This window comes from Quercus lobata, chromosome 7, assembly GCF_001633185.2.
Source record: "Quercus lobata isolate SW786 chromosome 7, ValleyOak3.0 Primary Assembly, whole genome shotgun sequence".
In the NCBI taxonomy this organism is placed as follows: domain Eukaryota; kingdom Viridiplantae; phylum Streptophyta; class Magnoliopsida; order Fagales; family Fagaceae; genus Quercus; species Quercus lobata.
Window position 1 is genome coordinate 1430018 of NC_044910.1, and position 21746 is coordinate 1451763.

The 21746-nt window shown below is 39.4% G+C and overlaps 1 protein-coding gene and 1 long non-coding RNA gene across 2 annotated transcripts; one reads left to right on the forward strand and one right to left on the reverse strand.

Moving 5' to 3' along the window:
* Positions 1-7285: 7285 nt before the first annotated feature.
* On the reverse strand, positions 7286-7975 carry LOC115953393. Its single transcript, XR_004083689.1, has 3 exons — positions 7687-7975; positions 7446-7516; positions 7286-7363 (listed from the first exon to the last, which is right to left on the reverse strand). It is a non-coding gene; the product is annotated as an uncharacterized LOC115953393 (long non-coding RNA).
* A 9608-nt stretch (positions 7976-17583) lies between these two features.
* On the forward strand, positions 17584-21372 carry LOC115953747 (putative disease resistance protein RGA4). The gene is made up of 2 exons (XM_031071516.1): positions 17584-20418; positions 21018-21372. Exon 1 carries the CDS (start codon positions 17776-17778, stop codon positions 20389-20391), a length of 2616 nt encoding a protein of 871 aa, XP_030927376.1. The 5' UTR covers positions 17584-17775; the 3' UTR covers positions 20392-20418; positions 21018-21372.
* Positions 21373-21746: the final 374 nt, after the last annotated feature.

Below are 21746 nucleotides of genomic sequence, written 5' to 3' on the forward strand. Positions count from 1 at the left end.
GCAGGTTTGGCATTCCTAGAGTCTTTGTCTCGGACAACGGACGGCAATTCGACAACGACCCCTTTCAAGATTTCTACTCACAACTAGGAATAAAGAACCACTATTCCTCCCCCGCCCACCCTCAGGCTAATGGCCAAGTCAAAGTAACGAACCGATCCTTGCTCAAGATTATCAAGACTCGGCTCGAGGGGGCAAAGGGTATATGGCCCGACGAATTGCCAAGCATATTATGGGCTTACAGGACGACAGCAAGGACTCCCACAGGAGAAACACCATTCCGACTGACGTATGGAGGCGAAGCGGTCATTCCAGCAGAAGTTGGGCTCACAAGCTACAAGGTGCACAACCACGACGAAAACAAAAACGACGAGGCTATGCGACTACAGCTGGACCTAATAGACGAGATCAGGGCAATAGCAGAACAAAGGCTCGCCCGGTACCAGGACCGAATGGCTAAACATTACAACTCTCGGGTTCGACACAGGGACTTCCAGGTTGGAAACCTTGTTCTTAGAAAGGTCATGGGCGCCGCTAGGGACCCTACCCAAGGGAAACTCGGCCCCAATTGGGAAGGACCCTACAAAGTCACGTCGTGGCAAAGAAAAGGCACATACCATCTAGAGACGTTGGAAGGAAAGAAACTGCCGCACCCATGGAACACCGAGCACCTACAAAAGTACTACCAGTAGGAGCGACAGCACGAAGTTCAATTTTTTCTTATTTTATTTTACATTCCAACAAGACTTTAGTATCACTCCTCAGAACTATCATTTACTTTAATCTTTTGCAACAATTCTTCTTTTTAGCCTAAGGGGCAGGATTTGGTTTTAATTACTTTTATTTGAATGCATGGCAATAAGAGGAGTTTTTACTGAAGTATATTTTTTTTATGGTCTACTAAGTTCGCGGCCAAAACCACTAAGTCCATAACATACGGACCAAAAAAGATGTCAAAGACATCAAGGCTAAGGCCGACGGCCCAGAGAACCTAAAAAGCCGACGGTCCAAAAGATGAAGCAATCATCATATGGACGAGGTCCTAAAAACTAAGGACTAACGAAGGTGTTAAATACATCAAGGCTTAAAAAGCTGACGGACCAAAAAAAGATGTCAAAGAAATCAAGGCTAAGGCCGACGGCCCAGAGAACCTAAAAAGCCGACGGTCCAAAAGATGAAGCAATCATCATATGGACGAGGTCCTAAAAACTAAGGACTAACGAAGGTGTTAAATACATCAAGGCTTAAAAAGCTGACGGCCCAAAAAAGATGTCAAAGACATCAAGGCTAAAGCCGACGGCCCAGAAAATCTAAAAAGCCGACGGTCCAAAAGATGAAGCAATCATCATATGGACGAGGTCCTAAAAAATTAAGGGACTAACGAAGGTGTTAAATACATCAAGGCTTAAAAAGCTCACAGGCCAAAAAGGGATGTTAAAAACATCCAGGCCTGAAAAACTAACGAGCCAAAAAGATGTCAAAGACATCAAAGCTAAGGTCGTGAAAATAACGATAGGAAAAAGCTAGAGGCTAAAAAGCTGACGACTATTAGATGAAGCAGTCATCATGTGGGCGTAGCTCTCAAACCAAGACATACAATAATGAGTCATCAAACTGACGGATTAAAGAGATTGACGACCTTAAAACAATAACCAACAGCAAGAGCTGTAAACCAACGGCCACCAAGCCGACGAAGCTTGGAGCCTAGGCACGACGTCATGCCAACAGGGGCTTCCAATAGTACAAAATAACTGACGCGATCCAAGTAGACGGGAATACTTACCAAAATTTCGTCTAAGGCCACCATCAACAAGGGGATATAAAAGCTACGGAAATTAAACACAACTGTACACAAACAAAAGCCCAAAGGAAACAAAGAGAGCACTTAAAAATTGTTTGAAATTACAACTGTTCTCCAATACAATTATTTTATACATGGCCAAAATACAAAAAGCTAAGGGGCAGGAACGTCAGCATCCTTGCCGTCAGTTTGATGGTTTTCAACATCCACAATCACGGCAGGAGAATCAGAAGCAACAGGATTGGCAGCAGGCTGGGCTAGGACCACACTGTCGTCGCGCCTTGGAGTAGGCTGACGGAGGCTGTCGTCTCCGTCATCCATGGTGATCCCGGACAAATCCAACTCCGGGTAGGCCGACGCGACTTGCTGAAGGCAATCTTCAAACCCGGTGCCATAATATTCACCACACGAGTTAAAGAAGGACTGCGACACTTTGAAATCTCTAATCACGTCAGCCCCCGCCATCTGCAGCTTTTCACCTAGAGCCGTCACCTCTTCCTGGAGTTTATCATTCTGACTGCTGACCTCCGTCAGCTTCTCCTTAACTTCCTGCAGCTCCTTGTTGAGGGTACGGACGGCATCCTTGTACTGAGCTTGCTAGTTCATCAGGTTCGTATTATGACTGCGAACTCGAGTGACGACCCCCTCCTTCGCCACACAACGATCTTGAAGGGCCTTGACACGCACCAAGGCCTAAGAAAACATATCCGTCAGTTGAAAAGTATACCAAAGCAAAGCAAAGCTTCCCCAAACAAAATTTTAGTAAACATACCCTGGTGAGGTCAAAGAGGGCTGACGCCCCTAGGTCCTCCATTCCCACCTGATCACAAGGTTCAATATCCGTCGGTTTTATCAGGGATCCAACCTCCCCAATGGCATAATCCTTGTGAGTCAGGAGACGGCAGGGGCCCTCGCTGACGGGACCGGTAGAGGTCATCACCCCCTTGCCCGCGCCATGACTAGGCTTAGGAAGGGACTTCTCTTTCAGTGGTTCGTCCCTAAGAGTGACGGCAGCTTTCTTTGAAGGACGGCTGTCATCACCGTCAGGCTTCCTCTTCGCCACCTTAGCGACGACCTTGGGAGTTGACGAGGCCTCCCCTGCTGCCTCCTTATTTTTTCTCTCCTCCTTCTGACGGGCTGCGGCAGCCCTTATCCTTTGCTTCGCAGAGTCCATTTCTACAACATAAAGAACACCGTTGGGGCAGGTAACGAAGGAATAAAACTGACGGGATAAATAAAAGCTTACTCACGTCGGCGTGCAAACTCTTCCAACCTTCGAGCTTCTGCTGACGGATCCGGACCCCCACAGTATAAGTGAAGGGTGTCAAGGGTGATCAAATCCCTGCACTTACGTTCTTCCAGAGGAATTTCCAGAATCCGTTGGATGAACTCCTCCTGCTCGTCAGTTATGTGCGGACGAGTATAAGCTGAAAGAAATAAAAAGTGTTGTTAGCATCGCCTCAGAAAGCACACGAGCCTCATAGTTGACGGGATTAACCTGAATCCCTGACGAAGGCCCAGGTGTTGTCAAAGTAACCACGGGGCATCGTCGCCCACTCTTCCTGACGACAAACCCAATCCGTCCCCTCAACAAAAAAATACCGACTCTTCCAGTTCCTATTTGAGTCTAGCATATCTGACACTAGCCTTAGCCCTTTCTCTCGGGCATTAAAATGATACGTTCCCTTAGACGAGGCGATGTGGTGAGGCCTATAACAATAAAAGAATTCTCCTAACGTGAGCTGACGGTGTCCCCCACTAAAACTGCCCCAAAGGATTTCAGCTCCTATGAAAGTCCTCTAGGCGCTTGGGGCGATCTGGGTGACGGATATTCCAAGGAAGTCAGCAAGCTGACGGTGTAGAGCCGTCAACGGTAACCTCAAACCAGCAGCAAACATGGCATCATACATGCCAACGTCAGCTGTCCTCCCGGAGTAACACCTCTCATCCTCTGTAGGGAGACGGAGGGGGATGTGGTCTGGGATTTGGTAACGAACCCGTAACTCCCTAAAAACTTTACCACTCATCCCAGGCGAAAATTTGTTGACGGCCCAATCCTCAGGAAGGATGAAGGGACGGTTATCTCCGGGACCTTTCGAGGTTGCTTCACTGGATCTCTCGTCCCCGTCACTATCCTCCCCATCAACATCCACTCCATCCCCGTCGTTTCCATCCCCTCTTTCCTCATCCTCATCTCCCTCGACAAAGCTCTCATCGCCGTCAGGAGATTGGGCTGACGACCCTCTCTCTGACGGAAGGGAGAAGTCTGACTCATCTCCAGAACCAAAGGTTTCGTCGTAGCCCGCTCCTTCGCGGACTGACGACTCCTCACAAGACGCGTTACTTGACATCTGACTATCTACAAGTGACGGGTTTTAAGCTAAGTACCTAGGCTGACGACCATACTAATGAGGCAAAAATAAAAAAGGGAAAAGAAGAAAGAAGGGGAGAGAAGATGAAAACTTACCGGTATGGAGGCCTTCTGGACGACTCTAAAAGACAGCGACAGATAAGCCGACGGAAGTGAAGCTGACGAAAGGAGGGCGACGGTCTTTCTCTCCACAAGATCAGCAAGGATGAAATAGTGAAAAATGAGGGGAGGTGCTGTTTATATATGGAAAAAATGGCGCGGAAGACGAGGCGACGTCTCGTCAAAAGCAGAGCCAATAGGAGCGAGCCACCTGTCCAAGGCATTAAATGCACAAGATCCACGCGAACGATATCCCTATAAAACAAACTCCATAACCCGTCAGTATAAAGTCTGACGGAGGTATGGAGTAGGGGGCAAGTGATGAGGATTAAATTAGTTAGACAAGAGTGACGGGCCAAGCTTGACAAGGGTGACGAGATACTTTTACCGTTAGCATTTCTTCAAGGCTGACGGAGGCATAAAGGAAGAGAACTCCACATGAATCTGGGCATCCTATAGCTGACGGGAGTAAAACTGAACAGACGGGAGTAAACTTGAGCAGACGGGGCAAACCTAAACTGACGGCGTCAGTCTACGGATTGATTGATCTGTACGTTTACGTATATAAGTAAAATAACTTGCTCCCCACGTTTCAAGGAACCTAAGGACTCCTATATGGAAAGAATCCCGCAAAATACGTCCAAGAAGACTCCTATAAAGAAAAGACTTCTACTCCAAGGAAAAGAGGTCAACCATCTACTACTATAAAAACCCAAGCACCCTCACAAACCAAGGTACGCATAATTTACCCTCTCTAGCACTCTAGAGCAGTGAGAATAGTTCTAACTTGACCTTCGGAGGGTGTTTGGCCGGTACCACACCGGTACTCTCTGCTAGGTTATTCCCTTTCGTTGTGCAGGTACCACTGGCGATCGTACGAGGAACGTGTGACTCACTGGTGGTATTATTTCCGGCATCATCAAAGGCCATACTCTTAGATGCTAAGGAGAAGCAAGAAAGTGACCATAGGCTGAACCAATGGCTAGGACAGCTCAAAGATGTCCTTAATGATGCAGAGAATGTCCTAGATGAATTTCAATATCAAATTCTGCAGAAGGAAGTAATGAAGAGAAGCAGGAGCACTCGCAAAAAGGTGGGTTATTTCTTTTCTGGTTCTAATCCACTTGCATTCAGTTTTGAAATTGGCACATAAAATCAAGGGTATTAGAGAGAGAGAGTAGATGATATTTCAGATCTTAAGGCTGAATTCAATCTTGCTGCACAACTTGAAGATAGGAAGACAACGACGTATTGGAGGAACATGACCCACTCCTTTATTCCTTCTCAGAATGTCATCGGTGGGGATGATGACAAAAAACAGATAATAAATATTTTGATGCAGCATGATGCTGAAGGAAATGTCAGTGTAATTCCTATAGTTGGGATTGGAGGTTTGGGGAAGACCACAATTGCCAAGTTGGTGTATAATGATGAGCAGGTAGTTAGGCATTTTCAATTGAAAATGTGGGTGTGTGTGTCTAAGGATTTTGATGTTAAATGATTGATAACAGAAATCCTCAAATCAGCAGTTGAAATTGAGGAGAATTTGAGCATAGATCAGTTGCAAATGCGTTTAAGAGAACATATAAAAGATAAGAAATTTCTTCTTGTCTTAGATGATGTTTACCTGCACTGCTACACACGACAAAGATGATTGCAAGCCCTTTCCATAAAAGGACCATGATGAAACCATACTATGCACGCTGAAAACATAAATTTTCCCCACACTTATTTTTACGCATGGACCTACTAACTATCAATTAAAATCTTCCAAGTTAAAAGTATATGGATATATGAATAAGCAACATAAGGTTCAATATTATGTCATGCTTATTTAGCAATATATATATATATATATATATATATATTATATCTTGCTTTGCAGATGCCAAACCCATTGAGCAAACACCTTCAATTACCAAACAATCAATCATGCAAGTTACATGAATCTATCAAATCAAAAACAGAACATAATGGCTGACTATGCAAAGCTGACATCCAGTCCAAATGGGTTCTAAAGATAAGTAATTTGAGATCAGGCATAGCTCTCTCCGTATCCTCAAAATTCCAATTGTCCTTCTCTCTCCATAAGCACCACATCAAGCAATGCAGGGGCAACCATCCACAAATTCCCATTCTGATGATGACAAAAACAATCAGGCCAGCAAGCTAACAACTCAACAACATTCTTCAACATCACCCAACAAGCCCCAAATAAACCAAACACCATAGACCACAATTTGGCAATAAAACCAGATACATAAACCAGATATTTTATTTTCCTATTCATGTAAACCTACAAACGCTTGCCAGCTAAAAAGGAAAATCAAAAGTAAAAAAATAAATAAGAATTAGTAAGACAGCTAGCAAAATTGGGTTGGGGGGTGGGGGTGGCAATCAACCAATTAAGATAGATTATAGTAAGTCATTGTAATCTAATTACCATCACTGTGTCTGTGGTCACTCTATGAAGCACGGGTGCGTTTCGGGACTCGGGTGCGGGTGCGGGTGCGGGTGCGGGTGCGGGACTCGGCAATTTTTGAAAAAGTAGGGTGCGGGTGCGGCGGGACTCGGCAATTAAAAAATTATTAAAAATATTTTTATTTATATTTTCTATATATTTTTACTATTAAAATATTCTTAAAAAACACATTAATATACTTGATTCACAAAACAAAGAAAGAATAAGGCAAGAAACGCATCTGAGGCCAGAATTTCGGCCTCTCCGGCGATTTTCACGGCCGATTTCGGCCGATTCCGGCCTGTTTCGGCCGTATCGGTCGCCGGCCGATATGGCCGATACGGACCGATTCGGCCCGATTTCGGCCGAGTCGGCCCGATTTCGGCCGCGTCGGCGCCGATTTTGGCCGCGTCGGCCCGAGTCGGGATCCGCCACGTGGCGCGACGTGGCACGACGCGGGACGGACGCGCGGTCTGCGGCGTCCCTCCCGCGTCGCCGCGTCCCGCCGCGTCGGACGCGGGTGCGCTGGCCTGGGAGCCGCGTCCGTGCATCCTTGGTGGTCAGATAACATAACACGTCAGAAATAAATTCCTTGCAATCAGTTTGCTTCTCATAAAAGCAACATCAACTATATCTGTGAAAGACACATGAAACTAGACTTTCAGTCACTCTTTACTTTCTAAGGTAATAAACCATAAAACACAGAATCTCTTCACCTTGTATCCAGCAATATCTTGAGTAACACCAGGCAGTGGGATGACAGTAGCACACATCATCTTCTACTGCACTATGGAAGAAAACAAAAGCAGTTATTGTTCAATAAAATTTAATAAACTTCCCCATAGTTCCATTTAAAGACAATGACATTCAAACTACATAATCTAGCAAAAACATAGTAATAGCTTACTAGGAAAGCAAGACTATGCAATTTGATGGATTGAATTAATTAAAACCTACTTGGACGTTAGGAACGCCAATCATGAAAATAAGTATAGTAGGTTCCCTCGAAATCACTTCCTTCAGCTTGAACTCCACTAGCTCAAGAAGCTTTTGGTACATGAACCATGATAAAACACCATCATCACCACACGCATTCTAAAATATTAGAGAGAGTGGACAAAGACACTGATTGACACTGACACAGACACTGAAACAGACAATATAGGACAGGACGCGAAAACACCATAACTCTTGAAAAATTAGGACAGGATTGCTACAACAAAGAATTAATCAAATGAATAATATATCTTCATATTTATAGACATATTTTATGTTTAGTTTAAGTTTTAATAATAGTTACTGTCAAAATTTTTAAAAACATGTCTAAAATCAAATGAATCTTTTTTAAATTAAAAAAAATGCTAAAGTTCAATTTTAGTCTCTTGACATTTACTTCAATTGTCAAATTAGTCCTTAAGATTTACTCTTAGTAAATTTAGTACTTCATTTTGTGAAAATGAGCTAATAATTCGGTCCAAATCTTTTAGCAAATTAAACATAATTCTGTTAAAATATATATATAATCATAAAACAATAAGATCTATGAAATGACAACGTTTTTAGTAAAATTTGTAATTTAAAATGAATGTTTAAATTGTATCATTGGCTAACAGATTTTGATGAAATGTTCCTATTGACTCATTTTTTACACGGTGAGGGAATCAATTGAATTTCAACCACCCAAAAAGAAAGGAAAAAAAAAAAAAATCCCCCTAACACAAAACAAAGAGGACACGCGTGAAGTGTCCAGGCGTGTCCGACACGGACACAAACTCGAGGTGTCCGTGGTTGTTAGCACGCTATATTCACTAATAACAAACCTTGTGCGCAGAGGTTTTGCTTTGGGCATTAATCATTAATGGCGATTAAATCTTGATGATGTTTGTTAGGGTTGGCCAAGTCTTTCTTTTTTGGCGGAGAAGAAGGGAATGCGGACTTCAACCACAACACCGGCGTGTCTCTGATGGCGCGTGTGTTCATTTGATGGGCCCACCACCACCACCGGCGTTGAAACCCAATTTCAATTTCAATCCCATAGTCTATCACACAAACAAATTGAAACAATAATTGAAAATGGTGGTGGCAACTTCCTTGGTAGTGGACCTACCGGTAGATAAAGTACTGCAAAAAATAAAAATTGAAAATGGGCTGTCCATGGATTCGATATTGGGTTGGGCTGGAATTAAAATACAAAATAAAAACCCAGCCCAATTTCTTCACCTTGAGAACTCTAAAATTTACTCAATTCAACCAAATTTAATGGTGCAAAATACACCGACAAATTTTAGTGTTGACTAACGAGTCATGACTTTTACTTGTATTGAATTCAAATTTGCTGCTATATTTTTAAATTTTGAATCATTAGACTAATTAAGGTAAAATCTGTTTTTTAGAAGAACATAGAAGAGTGTACCATACTCTAATAACAAAAAAAGAGACAAGCTCAAGCAAATCAGTAAAGAACAAAAGCCTCATCTATCCCTCGCTCAAGTGTGTTTGAGGAAAGATGTTCATTGATTTTGTTTTTTTTTTTAATTAATTTTTATGTCACCACTTTTTAGAAGAGCACAAAAGAGTGTACTATACTCTAATAACAAAAGAAGAGACAAGCTCAAGCAAATCATTAAAGAACAAAAGCCTCATATGTCCCTCGCTCAAGTGTGTTTGAGGAAAGATGTTCATTGATTTTGTTTTTTTTTTAATTAATTTTTATGTCACCACTTTTTAGAAGAGCACAAAAGAGTGTACCATACTCTAATAACAAAAGAAGAGGCAAGCTCAAGCAAATCATTAAAGAACAAAAGCCTCATATGTCCCTCGCTCAAGTGTGTTTGAGGAAAGATGTTCATTGATTTTTTTTTTTTTTTAATTAATTTTTATGTCTCCACTTTATAGTTTTCCTCTAAATAAAAGTAGGTCATAGTCTATGCTATTGAGAAATAAAATATTGTGCCTTTTCCCCTCGTGTTTCATTGACAAATATTTATTATTTACCCACATATCTTGTTATTTTAAAGATATGTGGTCTAAAAGTAAGAAAGTTGTTTGCAGAGGTTGCATCATTGGCATAGACTTCAAAGGTTTTACGAATCCTGATTGTTTTTAATTCTTCTTTTATATTGAATTTATAAAACTTTTTTTCCTTGGAGTAATATTTCATTTAAAGAGGTTTTTTTAAAATATATAAAAAAATAAATAAATTATAGAGTTTCAACCTATGGCTAGCTTCAGTCCTGTCTCTATGTCAAGGATACTTGGAACCATTAATACACTCAGAGTGTCTAGGACATATATGCTAGACTGATGCACAATCTACAGCTTAACAATTCAATGTCAGCATTTAAACTTAAACATACAAATATGTTGAAACAGAAGTATTCAGCAGCAGATCAACAACAGAAAGGGGAAAGGAATCGGTAGAGTTGAATCAATCAATTAAGCCAGAAATATAACAGAAGTCATTGTAATCCCCTTCACTTTATCTGTGGTCAAATAATATACCACAAGTCATAAATAAATTCCTTGCAATCAGTTCACTTTTCATAAAAGCAACAACACCAACTATTCGTTAAGTGATAATGGTCAATCAAACAATTTACAAACAAACCCACAACATCTTTCTACCAACAATATCCATATTAGGGTCTGTTAACGTATATTATGTTATGGGCTTTAGGCCCAACTAGGTTACTTGTATAGTACACTTATACTTGTACTACACTTTACTTGTACCGCACACATAGGTCTCCTATATTAAGGCACTGATGTATATTCTTTTATTCATGAAATACAATACAATTCATTCAGTATTTCTAACATGGTATCAGAGCCACTGTTCTGACCTTTTCTTAGCAGTCTTGTCTTCATTGTGTGACTTCCTTTCTTTTACTAACGCTTCCGCCATCACAACTGCCGCCGCAGCCTATCGCCGTTGAACCTCCGACGTCATCCAGTCGTCGTCCTTGGGTTCCGGACCTGCAGCCGCCGTCGTTCAGGAGTTTCACACTACACAGACCACTGCTCTTTGCATCACCGCTGCAAATATTGCTCCGATTTCATTTTTGAAGGTACCACTGAGATCGTCCTGCGCCGATCTACACATCCGTGGAAGCCTCGTCGCCATCGGAGACCTCACGCGCCCTCACGCGCCGATCAAAGTTGCTGCTTCGAAGATCACGCGCCGCCACGCGCCGAATTTTTAAGCCACGCGCCGTCGACTTGCTGCCACGTGCCTGCACACGCCCTCACCTGGTCTGCTGACGTCATCTCACTGCCACGTCAGCCCTAGCTGCGTCAGCATCCACTATTCTGCTGACGTCATCGCCACGTCATCCCGTGACGTCATCTTCTGGCCGTTGACCGAGCGTTGACCGTTGACCACCGTTGACCGTTGACTTTCCGGGGTTGACTTTTTCTGTCCAGGTGCTCCTTACCCAGTTTTTCGCGTAGATTTCATTTTTGCAGTCCATTTTTGCATATTTTGCTTCAAAATGAAGAATAAGGACAAGTCTTCTTCCTTTTGCAACAATCGTCGCCGATAATCCAACAAACGTTTTTGCAATTTTTGCAAACGTTTTGGCCATAATATTGAGACTTGCTATCAACGCAACAAATCAGTTATTTCCATTTCTGCTGCTACTGTTGCTAACACTGAGAGTGTCCAACCTATGGCTCCCGTCTCTGCAAAGTCTCAGTCTTCTAGATCCACTTTCACCATTTCCAGAGATGACCTTATAAATATCATCGCCAATGTCATTCGTATGGTTGATAATGCATCTTATTCCTCTTCTCTCTCAGTTTTATCTGGTATGTCTCCTACCTCTTGGCTTATGGATTCTGCTTGTTGCAATCACATGACACCTCACTCGTCCTTATTTTCTGACCTTAAACCTGCACCACACTCTCTTAATATTCGCACAGCAAATGGTTCCACAATGTCTGGTCATAATATAGGTTCCGTTGCGACCTCCAATCTCTCGGTTCCTAGAGTCTTTAATGTTCCTGACCTTTCTTATAATTTGTTTTCTGTTGGACAATTAGCTGAGTTGGGTTATCGCATTATCTTTGATTATTCTGGGTGTATTGTGCAGGATCCGAGGACGGGACGGGAGCTTGGGACTGGTCCCAGAGTTGGGCGTATGTTTCCCGTGGACAACCTTCGTCTTCCACTTGTTGCTCCTGTTTCTGTTGCTGCAGCTGCTACAGCTTCTTCAATTCCTTCCCTTGCACTTTGGCATGCTCGACTTGGTCATGCATCTTCCTCTCGGGTACAACAATTAGCTTCTAGAGGTTTGTTAGGTTCAGTGTCTACAAAAAATTTTGATTGTGTTTCGTGCCAATTAGGAAAACAACCAGCTTTGCCTTTCAATACTAGTGAATCAATATCCACTGATATCTTTGACCTTATTCATTCTGATGTTTGGGGCCCTTCCTCTGTCTCTAGTATTGGTGGGTCTCGATATTTTGTTGTCTTTGTTGATGATTACTCTCGCTATAGCTGGATTTTTAATATGAAACATTGTTCTGAATTATTGCAAGTATATTCTAATTTTGCAAAAATGGTTGAAACTCAGTTTTCCAAACGCATCAAAATTTTTCGATCTGATAATGCTCTTGAATATACTCAATATGCTTTCCAAGCTGTTTTGCATTCCTATTGCATTCCTATCACTGTTCATCAACTGACTTGTCCAGGTACCTCTCAGCAAAATGGTAGAGCCGAACGGAAACTTCGTCATATTCTTGACACTGTTCGTGCTCTCCTTCTCTCTGCCAAAGTTCCTGCTCCTTTTTGGGGCGAAGCTGCTCTTCATGCTGTTCATGCTATTAATCGCATTCCGAGTCCGGTTATCCAAAATCAAACTCCATATGAGCGCCTTTTTGGGTCATCTCCAGACTATCACCACCTTCGCTCCTTTGGTTCTGCTTGTTTCGTTCTTCTTCAGCCACATGAGCATAACAAACTTGAGCCTCGGTCAAGGCTTTGTTGTTTTCTTGGCTATGGCGAAACTCAAAAGGGGTATCGGTGTTATGACCCTGTCTCTCATCGTCTTCGTGTTTCCCGCAATGTTGTCTTTTGGGAACATCGCCTCTTTGTCGAGCTCTCTCACTTTCGTGCCTCCCTATCTTCCTCCTCTGTTTTAGATCTTTTTCCAGATGAGGCACATATTCCTTCTGTAGCTGCTCCTGATCCTCTTGTAGTTGCTCCTGATTCTCTTGTAGACTTCTTTGTCCAACCACCAGATATCACTGATCCCTTTCCTAGTTCACCCTTTAATGAACAGGTGGAAGATGAACAGGTTGAAGACGAGCTACCCAACCCCAACCTTGAGCTTGGGTCCCCTGCTCCTGCTCCGCCTGAAGATCTTGCACAAGACATTCCACCTCGTCACTCAACTCGAGTAAGATCTATTCCTGCACATTTACTTGACTATCATTGTTACACTGCTCTTGCTACACTACATGAGCCTCACACCTATCGTGAGGCTTCCACTGACCCTTTATGGCAGATTGCAATGAAAGAGGAACTTGATGCATTATCTAAAAATCATACTTGGGATTTGGTGACACTCCCTCCCGGGAAATCTGTGGTTGGTTGTAAGTGGATCTACAAGATTAAGACTCGCTCTGATGGGTCCATTGAGCGCTACAAAGCTCGTCTTGTTGCAAAAGGTTTTACACAGGAGTATGGGATTGATTATGAAGAGACCTTTGCTCCGGTTGCTCGTATCTCATCTGTCCGTGCCCTCTTAGCTGTTGCTGCTGCCCGTAAATGGGATCTTTTTCAGATGGATGTCAAAAATGCATTCCTTAATGGGGATTTAAATGAAGAAGTTTATATGCAACCTCCTCCTGGTCTCTCTGTTGACTCAAACAAGGTTTGTTACCTTCGACGTGCACTTTATGGCCTTAAACAAGCTCCACGAGCTTGGTTTACCAAATTCAGCTCTACCATCTCTCATTTGGGTTACATGGCCAGTCATTATGATTCTGCCTTATTTCTTCGTCGCACTGACAAAGGCACTATTTTACTTCTCCTGTATGTGGATGATATGATCATAACTGGTGATGACCTCAGTGGCATTCAAGAACTCAAGGGTTTTCTCAGTCAGCAATTTGAGATGAAAGATCTTGGACATCTCAGCTATTTCTTGGGTCTTGAAATCACTCATTCTGCAGATGGACTTTATCTTACTCAAACTAAGTATGCTTCTGAACTCTTGTCTCGAGCTGGACTCACTGATAGTAAGACTGTTGACACTCCAGTTGAGCTTAATGCGCATCTGACTCCCTCAGGGGGGAAACCATTGTCTAATCCCTCTCTTTACAGACGATTGGTTGGCAGCCTAGTTTATCTCACAGTTACTCGTCCAGACATCTCCTATGCTGTTCATCAGGTGAGCCAGTATCTGTCTGCTCCACGATCAACTCACTATGCTGCTGTTCTGCGCATTCTTCGATACCTGAAGGGCACCCTCTTTCATGGCCTTTTCTACTCAGCTCAGTCTCCTCTTGTACTCCGTGCATTCTCTGATGCTGATTGGGCAGGAGATCCCACTGATCGCAGGTCCACTACAGGTTATTGCTTTCTCCTTGGTTCTTCTTTGATTTCTTGGCGAAGTAAGAAACAAACCTTTGTGGCCCGCTCTAGTACTGAAGCAGAATATCGTGCCCTTGCTGATACCACATCTGAGCTCCTTTGGCTACGATGGCTTCTTAAGGATTTAGGTGTGTCCACATCCTCTGTTACTCCCCTTTATTGTGACAACCAGAGTGCCATTCATATTGCTCACAATGATGTCTTCCATGAACGGACTAAACACATCGAGATTGATTGTCATTTTATCCGTTATCATCTTGTCCATGGTGCTCTCAAGCTTTTCTCCGTCTCCTCCAAAGATCAACTTGTAGATATCTTCACCAAGTCACTTCCTAAGGGACGCACTCGTGATTTGGTTGACAACCTCAAGCTGGTCTCACATCCACCTTGAGTTTGAGGGGGGCTGTTAACGTATATTATGTTATGGGCTTTAGGCCCAACTAGGTTACTTGTATAGTACACTTGTACTTGTACTACACTTTACTTGTACCGTACACATAGGTCTCCTATATTAAGGCACTGATGTATATTCTTTTATTCATGAAATACAATACAATTCATTCAGTATTTCTAACAGGGTCCAATCTCAAATACAAAGACCTAATTATTGAATAAGTACGAAAAAAACATGAGGCTAGAAATTCAATTTCTTTTAAAAGACAAAATCAATTGATCTTGTATCCAGCAATGGGCCAATTATGGCTCACTTCATCTTCTCCTGCACTATGAAAGAAAACCAAAGACGTTAACGTTCAATAAAATTTAATAACCTTCACCATAGTTCCATTTCGAGACAATGACATTAATCATAATTTCGCAAAAACATTTACTATCTAAGAAACGTGGACAAAAACACTAATTAACACTGACATTGACATTGACATTAAAACAAACAATATAGGATAGGACACGAAAACACCATAATTCTTGAAAAATTAGGACAAGGTTGATATAACAAATAATTAATTAAATAAAAAATTAAATCTTCATTTACAGGCAGACCTGTTTGGTAAGAGATTTTTAGTAATGTTGTTTAAATTTTGTGGAAATACATATGGGTGAAAAAGTGTGTGGAAATATATGTTGTTGTGTTTAAATAACAGTTTTTGTTGTTTAAAGTTTAAACACTGTTATCAAACGGGCCAAATTTATGTTTAATTTAAGTTTAAAAAATAGATAATTACTATAAAAAAATTTTAAAACATGTCTAAAATCAAATGAATTTTTTTAAGAAAATTGAAAAAAAAAAAAAAAAAAGCTAAAATTTGAATTTTAGTCTCTTGACTTTTACTTCAATTGTCAAATTAGTCCTTAAGATTTTTTTATAGTAAATTTAGTACTTCATTTGCGAAAATGAGTTAATTCGGTCCATGCGTGTCCGACACAAAGTGGAGGTGTTCGTGGTTGTTAACTAGTCACCATAATATACACTAATATAAAAAAATATAAAAAAAAACTAACCTTGGTTTAGAGCTATGACTAGTCATTTAGAGGAGAGTTGGGGTTGGAGGTGGTGGCTGGCAGAGGAGAAGGGAATGCGGACTTCGACAACAATTTGAGGGGGTCTCTGATGGAGAGTGTCATATGCCCTGGTGTTGAAAGCCATTTTCCCCAATCTCTCTCTCTCTCTCTCTCTCTCTCTCTCTCTCTCTCAAAGCCATCTTCTATCACACAAATAACGGTTGAGTTGAGGAGCTGCATGTTTGTACAATTTAATTTCTCAAGAGCCAGCGAGTGGAAAGTCTCTTTTATAAGAGGTTTTATGTCTACAACATTTTTACAACAAATCATAGGTTGTTAGTTGTTATTAGTTTTAATTTTAACTCAATTTTGCAAAAAATAATTGAAAATGAGCTGAATGGAATCGATAGGGTTGGGTTGGAATTAAAATATAAAATAAAAACCCCTCCTAATCAACTTGAGCTTTGAGGAATCTAAATGAAAAAAAAAAAAAAAAATTATTTACTTATATGCCATCATCACTTAAATCTTATTTGTGCACTTATATAAATCTCACTTTATACTTTTTCAATAAAGAAAAAGAGGTCATAGTGTATGCTATATAAAGATAAAGTCTTGTGCCTTTTCTCTTTGTATTTCATTGAAAATTCTTGATATTGTGGATCATTTTTCTGAGTTGTGTATTAATTAATTAGCAAAATTAAGTCTAATAGTTCAAGTTCATCAAAACTAAATAGTAAAATATCTAGACATATCAAACCAACAAATATATATAAAGTCTAAAAATATTTTGAAAAAAAAAATTGCATATAATTTTTCAACTTATTAATAGCATAGATTGAGTTAAGTTTTTTTTTTTTTTTTTAATAAAAAATTTTGCTAATCTTAATCTAATCCAAATCTTTTTTTTCCTTTTTTAGAATTTAACCTATTAACCCACAGAGAAAAAGAAAAGAAAAGAAAAAAAAAAAAAAACCCAATTTGAAATGACATATTAAGTTGGATTGGGTTAAATTTGTTGGATTGGTGGGTTGAATGCATGCCTCTATGTTAATCATTTTCATTTTTAACATAAGTATCAAGAATGTAATTGACTTGTTTTTAAGGATTTAGAGATAATGTTGATGGCTAATAGTCAATGGACCAAATTAGTGATTTGATTCTTAATCAATAATCAATAATTTATATAATACTAACTCTTTTTTTTTTTTGAGGAAATTTTTTTTGAGGAAATACTAACTAATAGTACTAGTTATGGAGAAAATAATTTTTTTTAAAAAAAATAGTAACGTACTCTTTAAAACATATACAATAATACATTAACAGGTAGTAAGACCATAGTTATTTTATAAATAAATTTACCTAAGAACTTTAAAAATTTTAAAATTATATGAAGGAGTATAAAGATTAGTATTTCAAATTGTGACAACTTTGAAATATCCACATTTAATCTTGGCAAGCCTTAGTAAAATCTGAATACTTTATATATTCACATAACTTTGAATCACTCATATTTATTTTAATAGCTTTGGCAAAATTTATACTATAAATATTGGTACTGTGAAGATGGACCCAACCAAAATGAAAAGAGCGTATGATCTCAAAAAAAAAAAATATATATATATATATATATATAATTATATATTCATAGAGAGAGAGAGAGAGAATTACTCAGACCATACAAACTATATCTGGTGACTTAGAAATATCTAAATTGGTGAACGGTGGTGAATAGAAACTATACCAATAATCATAAATGAATAGAGACCATATATTGTGGCTGCACATGCGCGGTACAGAGCTCCGTCCCCACACGGCCACACCCTCCAATCACGCGTAAAAGACTTTGAAAGTCTCTCACCAACTCCAATAAAAGACTCTCTACTTTGTTGTTTTCATGTTCTAAACTTTACCATTCTTGCAACTAAGCACAGTCATTCATCTTGACATTCGATTGTCTTTGCTCTTTAGTCTTTACCAAGAACATGGCTGAAATTGGCTACGGCATCGCAGTGAAGGTCCTGGAGCTGCTTGGATCGGTTACTTACGAAGAGCTCAGTTCAGCATGGGGCGTCCGAAGTGATCTGACAAAGCTTGAGGGCACTGTCAAAGCCATCAAAGCCGTACTCTTGGATGCTGAGGAGAAGCAAGCAAGTGACCATAGGCTAAGTGTTTGGCTAGGGGGGCTCAAAGACGTTCTTAAAAATGCCGAGAATGTGCTGGATGAATTTCAGTACATAGTTCTGCAGAAGGAAGTCATGAAGAGAAACGGGAGCACAAGCAAAAAGGTGAGTCGTTTATTTTCAAATTCTAATCCACTTTTAGTCCGTTTTGAAATGGCACATAAAATCAAAGGTATTAGGAAGAGGGTAGATGAAATTGCAGCTGAGAAAGATAAATTCAATCTTGCTCAAGGTCAAGGACTTGAAGATAGAAAGTTAAATATGCAGGAAAGGAGGGAGATGCACTCCTTTGTTGATCCTCGGAATGTCATCGGAAGGGATGATGCCAAAAAAAATATAATACATCTTTTGACGGACCTAAATGAAAATTCCAGCAGAAATGTGGATGTAATTCCTATCATTGGGATTGGAGGTTTGGGGAAGACTGCAATTGCCAAGTTGTTGTATAACGATGAACAGGTAGTTGTTCATTTTCAATTGAGAATGTGGGTGTGTGTGTCTCAGGAATTCAATGATACAAGGTTGATAAAAGATATGCTTAAATCTGCAATTCATAAGATTGATGAGAATTTTGGTGTGGATGGGTTGCAAAATAACTTTAGAGAACTTTTGGGAGATAAGAAATTTATAGATAATTTGGGTAAGGAAGAGTTGCAATTGAGATTAAGAGAACTTTTAAAAGATAAGAAATTTCTACTTGTCTTAGATGACGTTTGGAATGAGGACCGTAATAAATGGATGGAATTGGAAGATTTGTTGCTTGGTGGTTGCAATGGAAGTAAAATCATAGTGACAACACGAAATAAGTCGGTTGCTAATATTATGCGTACTGCTCCTACATACCATTTAGATAGCCTCTCCCAAGAAGATTGTTTGTCTTTGTTTGTGAAATTGGCATTTAAGGAAGGAGAAGAAAAACAGTATCCAAACCTCTTAGAAATTGGAAATGACATTGTTAAAAAATGTAAAGGGGTTCCATTGGCGGTAAGGACTTTAGCCAGCCTACTTTATTCAAAATTTGATGAACGAGAGTGGAAATCTGTTATTAAAAATGAGATATGGAATTTAAAACAGCATGAGGGTGACATCTTACCTGCATTGAGGCTCAGTTACAATTTATTGCCCTTTCACTTGAAGCAATGCTTTGCCTATTGCTCTCTTTTTCCAAAGGATTATGAATTCAAAAATTGCATTTTGGTTCAATTTTGGATGGCACATGGACTTCTTCAATCACCTGACAATGAAAATCAAGATTTGGAAGATATTGGTGACTCGTATATCAAGGAGTTAATGTCAAGATCTTTGTTTCAAGATGTATATGAAGATGCTTTGTTCAGTTATACCTTTAAAATGCATGATCTTGTCCATGATCTTGCAATCTCAATTGCCAAAGGTGAGTGTTCGGTAGTGACCAAGACGTCCACCCTTGCTGCAGAAGTTTGTCATCTGTCAATTTTGGAGAGTGGGCAAGAAGTTACAACACAATTAGAGAGGTTGAACAAAGTTCAGACTATCATTTTCAAAACAGAGCAACCCATGTCCACACTTAAAGCATGTATCTCAAGATTTAAGTACTTGCGGGTGCTCTATTTGAGCAAATTATCCTTTGAGGTGTTGCCAAATTCTATCGGAAGTTTGAAACATTTGAGATATCTCGACCTATCAGAGAATAGCAGAATCAAGCAACTTCCAAATTCCATTTGCAAGCTGCACAGTTTGCAAACTTTACTGCTTGATAGTTGCAGCAATCTTGAACGGTTGCCCAAAGGTATAAGGGACATAATCAGCCTCAGGTTTTTGGTTGTTACAACAAAGCATACCTGCTTGTCGGAAAAGGCAGTAGGTTGCTTGGATTCTCTTCGATTTTTGATAATAGATGATTGTGAGAATCTAAAATGTCTGTTTGAAGGGATGGAGGGGCGCCTCACCTGTCTTCGAACATTGGTTGTTATAGATTGTCCAAGGTTGACTTCTTTATCACTCAGTATCAAACACCTAACTGCCCTAGAGATCTTGACAATTATAAATTGTAAAGAGCTTAGTTTGATGGAGATGGAGGGAGAAGACAATCAAGATCTCAAGTTGAGCCTCCAGAAATTGATAATTGTAGGTTTACCTAAGTTGAAGGTTTTGCCCCAATGGCTCCAAGGATCTGCAAACACTTTACAGCTGCTATGGATTGTAGAATGTGAAAATTTGAAGGCTTTGCCGGAGTGGCTGCCATGTCTGAAATCATTTCACACACTTGTGATTGTCGATTGCCCTAAGTTGTCATCTCTCCCGGAGGGGATGGAAGCTCTCACTGCACTAAGAGAATTGAGGATCAGAGGTTGTCCTGATTTGAGTAGAAAATGCAGAGAAGAAGATTCACACAAGATTGCTCATGTACCAGAGATTGAACTCGACGAGGATAGTTGAAGTTCATCGTTATCATCAGAAGAAGAGGTAAGGGTAGATCTGTCTTCTTGTTCTTCTTTCTTGTGTTAGTAAAAGTATTGTTCTATTCTTAACGTGGTTTATTCTTTTCCATCTATATTTTTGTTCTTTGTACTATTTAATTATTTATTATGGTTTATATATTTTAGTTTTTATGCTTGTCAATGGGTACTGATCTCTTGAATGTTGGTTATGTTTAATTTCGTTAAATAAATAACAAAAGCCCTTTTTGTACAAATAGTTTTACAGTAAATTAAAACAAGAAATATTTTTTGGATGAAAATTAAATAAATTCCAAAACTCAAATGGCTTTTTAAATCTTTATTTTTCCCACACCCTTTTGCTCACAAATATATAAAAACAAATGAAAAAGAGAAAAACAGAAGAATAGAAGAAGAAACATTGATCTATTTAATTTATGAAGGAATTAAATCTTGTTTATGGAACATTGTGTTTCAAAGTTTGGCCAGCAAGGCATTGGCACCAATAATCTTTAATGAATATATTAAATTTTTATTTATTTATTTTTCTATTATATTATCTTTTTTCATAGTATTATTTTCACGGTAAGTTTCTTATATACTATATAATTACAAATTACATTTCAGGAGTTCAACATTGGTCACATCCAATAGAATATGAACATTGCTCAATTCAAAGTCACAAATTCCTTCCAGAATTTGTAAGCATTCCTTCATTGCAATTTGGATTAGAAGATGTAAATAAATAAATACTTATGTTATTTAATTTGCTTTCAAGTGATGTAATTAAATAAATATAGCACTAAATGATGTAAATAAATAAACATGTAAGTCATTGTAATTCCATGTAAAAGATATAAATAAATAAATAAGTGATGTGTATACTCCATTGAGTACATTCTTATGTGTAAAGTTGAGAGATCCATAGATTGGTGTGAGTACATCCTTGTGTATAAAGTTGAGAGATCCATGGATTGGTATGTGCAAGCATATATTCTTATATTCATGTTTTATGATTCTTTTTCGTAATCAGTAAGCAAAGTGTATATTAACATGCTTAATTAATTAGAAAATATGGGCCATAATTTGCATTGAAAGGGGTGGCATTAGTATTTGGAATTATAAATTTTCATTTCCATCAAAAGCTCCTTCTAACTTAAACCAAAATTATAAATAATATATTAAGAATACGTTTAGAGAAAAAATGACACACCAATGATTATAGGCTACTGGTTATCATGTTTGGGAATAATGAGTGTCATTTTTCAAATCCTTCTTATGCCAAAGGAGTTAGAAAACTTTGATTTCTCAAAAAGAAATACTCTAATCTCCACTACTATCATGTTAGTTATTGAA

Excerpts from the sequence above, each read along its gene's own strand:
- LOC115953747 (XM_031071516.1), top strand. The coding sequence starts at position 17,776 with ATGGCTGAAATTGGCTACGGCATCGCAGTGAAGGTCCTGGAGCTGCTT.